The sequence below is a fragment of the Myotis davidii genome, unplaced genomic scaffold, assembly GCF_000327345.1.
Source record: "Myotis davidii unplaced genomic scaffold, ASM32734v1 scaffold979, whole genome shotgun sequence".
NCBI classification, from domain to species: Eukaryota; Metazoa; Chordata; class Mammalia; order Chiroptera; family Vespertilionidae; genus Myotis; species Myotis davidii.
The window spans coordinates 342,563-348,852 of NW_006290769.1; the positions used below are offsets into that span (position 1 = coordinate 342,563).

Here is a 6,290-nt window from a genome sequence, read left to right on the forward strand (position 1 = left end):
AGCAGCATGGATGGAACTGGAGAGCATTATGCTAACCAAAATAAATCAGTCAGAGAAAGATAAATATCACATGATCTCACTCATGTGTGGGATATAATGAACAACATTAAGTAATGAACAAAAATAGATCCAGAGACAAGGTAACACTGAACAGAACGTCCAACTTCAGAGATAGGGCAGGCGAGGAAGGGAGGTTAGAGATCAACCAAAGGACTTGTATGGATGCATCTTGGCATAACCAATGGACGCAGACACTGGGGTGGTGGGGGTTTGTCCTGGTGGGTGCGAGTGGCGAGGGCGGGAGGTCAAAAGGGGAAAAAGAAGGCTATATAGAATGACAACAATAAAATGGCATTCAAATATCTAAATATAAATAAAACTTTTTAAAAAGACATTATTATTACATATTTTTTATAGAGAGGATGGGAGAGGCAAGAGAAACAATGTGAGAGCAAAACATTGATGGGCTGCTTCCTGCACACCCGGCCCCCCGCACTGGGGATTGAGCCTGCAACCAGGCATGTGCCCTGACCAGGAATCAAATCTGCAATCTTCCAGGGTACTGGACGGCGCCCAACACCTCAAGCCACACAAGCCAGGGCTAGAAGATTTAAGAATAGAAGAGCAGATCCTATATTATTACCAAGAGCTCACAAAAGCAGTGTATATTCTATATTCCTAATTTTCTACAAAGGCAGTTGTCTTTAAAATGTTCACATTTAAATTTTTAAAATCTCCTAATCTTGCTAACACATCTGAACCAAGGAAATTAAAAAGTACCGGTTGCCCCTACATCACACATGTAGAACTTACCTCCACATGCCACTGTTTGCCCATGGCATTTACCACACGCCCTTCAATGGGCCGCCGACAAGCACCACAGATGGGGACCCCCATTTTATCATGGCATGGCAAGCAATACAGTTCTCCTTTCAGCTCCCGGGCATCAGCAGTCAGCTCCTTCCTGTCCATGAGAAAGGTAGCCAAGTGAATGATACCATCAAGAGAGAAACAAATGGAAGCAATGTGGCTAATACTTTTTAAGAGATGTTTGAAGTTATCACTACAACAATTCCTGTAACTTCTTTTCCCTCCTGACAATCAGTGTAACCTGAATTAATAAGTTTGAATAGGTTCCAGATTCCTATCAAAACATCAGTATCATACACTAATGGTAAAACGTACAAGTCAGATACATACCATCACACTGGTATTAGCTAACGTTGCTTTGTCTATTATCACATTACAGTCCATTTGTCTTCCTTAAAAAGCTAGCGAATAATAACAATACTGAGGATAGACTCAGTGACATTATCTTTCCAAAATAACCAAGGAGTTTGGAGACTAGTTCCATTAATAATTATTATTTAAACTGTGACAAGCTTTTAGGAATAGTTACAGTTTAACAGAAAATAAACAAATGAAATGACCAGAATTTTCTGTTTCCAAATGCTTAAGTATGCTATTATTTTCCATCTCCTGTGTCAATAAACATGCCAGAGATAGCCCCAATTAGCCAAATGGAATTGTTTGAATTTCATCTGTTTAAATAATTATTTAAAAGTGCTAACAAAAAGTGAAAAAATATCCCACCTGAGCAAGGATAGGCAAGAAAAGCAGAAAAGCCACAAACTGATAATCACAAAAAAGATGAGGTGGCTGTTCTTACATTGCAAAACAGTTTGCTTGACCTTGAGCCTACCTTGTCTTCCCTACTACAATTTAGCATGTACATTCATATCCATTATAGTAAAGTATCTTTTTCCTTTAAATTTTTATACTAGACAACAAATTCAGAGAATCACAGCCTAACAATATATCACGAGTTTTTGAAGGAAAAAAAACCCCACAAACCTTTAGATAGAATTTAAGACATTTTGAGATAACACCTTAATTATTACAAATGCAAAAGTTATATATGTACAAAGATAAGACTTTATAAAGCTTTTTAAATTTTTAATCCTTTATTGGAAAACAGTTTTTGGATGATTGAGGATATTTTAATATGGTCTGATTACTTCAAAGTCTGTACATGCAGGCACACGGACATTCAACACACGCAATCAAATGTGGCAAAATGTTAACTGATGAAACTAAATTAAGGCATGTAGGTATTCTTCATATTATTCTCATTACTTTTCTATAGATTAAAAATTTCCCAGATTAAAACTTGGAGAAAAACAAATTTGGTTTGCCAGAGTAACAGAAATACAGATAAATGTTATCCTTCATCTCCACTATTGAGCAGTAACAAAGAAATTGCAATACCCGCAGTTGGCACAGTTGAAGTGGTCTGGATGGTAAGGGTCGTTCTTGAATATCAGAGGCTGCTCATCAATGATGGCGTGGCATTTCTGGCAGATGTATTTTCCAAGGCCCCTGGCTTTCTCACGATTATGACAGGGGCGACACAGATGCCTAAACAGAGCCAAAATTTTTTTAGAAACTTAAATTTAAAATCTAGGGTTCTTCCCAATAATTAAAAAGAAATGTGCTGAGAAAAAAAAGAAAGAAAAAATAGAGAAAAAGAAATATGCTTCCTATATCTCTCAAAAGAAATTAAAGAAACCATTTCTTTAGAAATCACTGTTGACTTAATAGCGCAGACTACTACTTTTCATATGAAAAATGCAAATGATCTGACTGATATTTTAGAAAATTTAAAATGCTTGTCCCACCTTTTGTGAGGCCCAGGAACACAAATGGCAGTCAAACACTGCTGCTACCCAGAAACTCCAGGGCCCTCTCCTAACAGGACCAGTTTGAGTCCTTATGTCTTAAACTGGGTGTCCCAAAGCACCGCCTCACATCCCATGAGAAAATACGCATGACTTGTAGTAGTCACTTTATCCACCCACACCCGACAAGGATAAAATACTCCTACCTTCCAGCATTCTTGACAAACCCGATATCTGCCAGGACTTCCTCACAGAGGTCACAGCAGAAGCACTCAGGATGCCAGCTGTTATTCATGGCTTTGATAACTCGGCCAATGATGAATTCACCTGAGTAAAAGCGACACACAAAATATATCCATTGTGGCATTTTATTGCTAAAAGCAGTGAAGGAAAAAAACACGAAGGAAAAACACACACATTTAAACCTTTCTCCATAGAAAGGAACTTTTTATGTATGTGTATAACATAACAAGCATTATATTAGAAAAACGTTTTCTATATCATCTGAGTGCTTGTTTTTTATTCTGTAGTTCTGTATTTTCGGGCTGTCTTATTAAATCTCTGAATCTGCCTTTCCTGTCCCAAACAATTACCGAGCTCTCTTGAATGCCTTTTAGTAATTTTTGGCCATTAATGATACAGAAAACTGAAATCCACAGCACATTTTCTTTTAATCTAGGCTTAATTTCTTCTCTCATGTTCTTTATAACATTCAACTCAGTTTCTTCAATCTCTGGAGGCCTTCTGGTAGAGCTGTTAGCAACCAGTGAAGTGGCTAAGGTGCAAGCCAGCCCAGCACCTGTAACCACAGGCAATCTCTAAGCAACTATGCACCTCACCGACAATCTTCTCTGTCTCCCTCCTGGCAAACCCAAAAGCAAGTAGGGTAAAATAACATTCCATAAATGTTAATTTAACCAAAGTCTGTTAGTCCTGAAATAACTTTATACTAGATGTTCCTTAAAAATCAATTCTCTCTGGGTTTTTATACTCTTCCAGTTTGTTATATATTATTAGAGGCCCGGTGCACGAATTTTGGCAGGTGGGCGGGGAAGAGGGGTTGGAGGGGGGGTGGGATGGGGGAGAGAGTCCCTCAGCCCAGCCTGCGCCCTCTTGCAGTCTGGGTCTTTCGCAGTCCAGGACTCCTTGCTTTGACCGCCCCCCTGCAGCGGAGGCAGGAGAGGCTCCGACCACCACTGTTCTGCTCACCAGCTGTGAGCCTGGCTTCTGGCTGAGCGGTGCTCCCCCTGTGGGAGCGTACTGACCAACAGGGGGCAGCTCCTGTATTGAGTGCTTGTCCCCTGGTGGTCAGTGCGCATCATGGCGACCAGTCGTTCTGCCGTTCGGTCGATCTGCGTATTAGGGTTTTATTATATAGGACTAATAGGCAAGAGGACAGAAAAGTACCTAAATGTCATTCCTAATGAGCACCAAAACCCACTTTTATCATTGACACTTACACAACTTATCACATTAAGCACCCAGTTAATCACAGGTGACTGACAATATACTTTCTGTCCGGAAGACAAAACAGGCTGGGCACTTAATGTGTTAAGTAACTTTAAAACTTACTTTTTATTTTACATTCAGCAGTGAGACTTACCGCACTGATGGCAGCAGGGTGCAAAAAGCATCTGAAAATCATGTTCACAGTACTTCCTCCCTTCAAACTGAAATAGAAAGTATTTGTAAACATAAATATACTTGTTCTATGCAGACAAATAGGAAAGATAGTTTTGATCTAAGAGCTCTGCCCTAAGAATTTATAATTCTACTAAGATTTTTAAAAGCAGATATACTTTTGTATCTTGCATACATCTACATGTGGGCTCAGGAAAGATACAATGAACAAGTTGAGGCTAGAATTAACATAGTGCTCAAAGAATGCAGTGACCTGGCCTATAACTATACTTAATTGTTGTTGTTTTGTTTTTTTTCTCACATGCTCCATGTTTAAGAATCTGATGAAAACTACAGACCCCACTCCCCAGAAAATACACATATACATACAAGTCCTTTTCCACATTCTTTAAGGCTGTTATCTAAAATATTTTACTCTAGGCTTAAATATTTACAAAGGGTAAACATTCCAGCATATTTAAAATTTAAACATCTTAAAATGGCACCAAATGCTTATTTACATCCTTCATTTCTCTCCTTGAACTGTTTCTATTTTATTTTTATTTATTTATTTTTTTAAGTATATTTTATTGATTTTTTACAGAGAGGAAGGGAGAGGGATGGAGAGTTAGAAACATCGATCAGCTGCCTCCCGCACACCCACTGCTGAGGATGTGCCCGCAACCAAGGTACATGCCCTTGACCAGAATTGAACCTGGGACCCTTCAGTTTGCAGGCCTATGCTCTATCCACTGAGCCAAACCAGTCAGGGCTGTTTTCTATTTTCTTTCCCTCAAAGTTTTATCCTACTATATTTCTTATGCTAGTGTCTTTAACTGACCACCCTACCATACTTCACTACAATTAAATGCTTTACTTTATGAATTCATAAGACTCTAAAAGGAATATTCTTTTCTTCTGGATTAAGTTGTCATTATAATGATTATTAGTAAAACATAAGTTACAAATGTTAAATTTTAGTTTTACTACTAATTTACTTGGAAAACATACCTTAATGAGATGAGCAAGGCTACTCTTTTCCCCTCATAATTATTTCATGCTTCTGTGGATAAATATGACTTACCACTAGAAAAACCATTAATTCTAGATTAATTTTCTATTTTTGGGATTGCTTTTATCCTTTTCACATAAAAAAGTTGTAGGAATTATATAAAGTCTTCCTTTGAATCTTTAAGCACCTTGTAAGTTATGTATTAAAAAATCACATACTCTTTGATTATCAAAATTCACTTTAAATAATGTATCAGTTGTCAACTCAATTTCCTCAATTATGAAAATTATCTGCAGATTTAGCTCATTCAATTTAATGAACATCCCATATAATAAAAGAGAGACATGTAAATTGACTGTCCCTCAACTATGCTCACCAGCCAATCAGGAGTGAGTATGCAAATTAACCTGACAAAGATGGTGGGTTAATTTGCATGCACAGGCGCTGGGTGGCGAGCAGTGTGGGAGAGTTGGCAGCTTGGGGGGCACATGGCTCTCTCAGTTGCTCCTCCAAGCTGCTGGGCAGAGAGCATAGTGGGAGAGCCGGCAGAGATTGGAGCAGCTTGGGGAACTTGGCTCCCCAAGCCGCCAGAAGGAGAGCAGAGAGAGAGAGCTGGTGGCTTGGAGGACATGGCAGAGTGGGAGGCCGTGGGATGGAGACAGAGCAGGAAGGGAAAACAAAGGGCGCGGGGAGCGCCAGGAATTCTGGGAAAAGTAGTTCTGGGGGCAGCCCCAGGACCTGAAGCGGAAGCCCAGAGGGCGCGGAGCACAAGGAATCCTGGGAATTCTAGTTCTGGTGGCAGACGGATCTCCTAGACACTAAAAATCAACCAAAAAATTAGTTCATGTGACACCTCTGACATGCGTGTCATAGGTTCGCCATCACTGATCTAGTGGGTAGACTAGGGATGCCACTAAATATCCTACAATGTAAAGGACACTGTGGGATCTAATCCCCAAAGTGGCCCCCCCCCCCCCCCC

At 39.6% G+C, this 6,290-nt stretch overlaps 1 protein-coding gene across 5 annotated transcripts in view; it reads right to left on the minus strand.

Moving 5' to 3' along the window:
• Positions 1-6,290, minus strand: part of LIMS1 (LIM-type zinc finger domains 1) — an 84,587-nt gene that overhangs the window by 11,163 nt on the left and 67,134 nt on the right. For all 5 annotated transcript variants that reach the window (XM_006763886.2, XM_006763885.2, XM_015564010.1 and 2 more), the window contains exons 3-6: positions 4,282-4,348; positions 2,885-3,005; positions 2,269-2,418; positions 814-964 (exon numbers count right to left, since the gene is read on the minus strand). In XM_006763886.2, the coding sequence (XP_006763949.1) occupies positions 814-964; positions 2,269-2,418; positions 2,885-3,005; positions 4,282-4,348 (489 nt within the window). The remainder of the gene's footprint in view (positions 1-813; positions 965-2,268; positions 2,419-2,884; positions 3,006-4,281; positions 4,349-6,290) is intronic.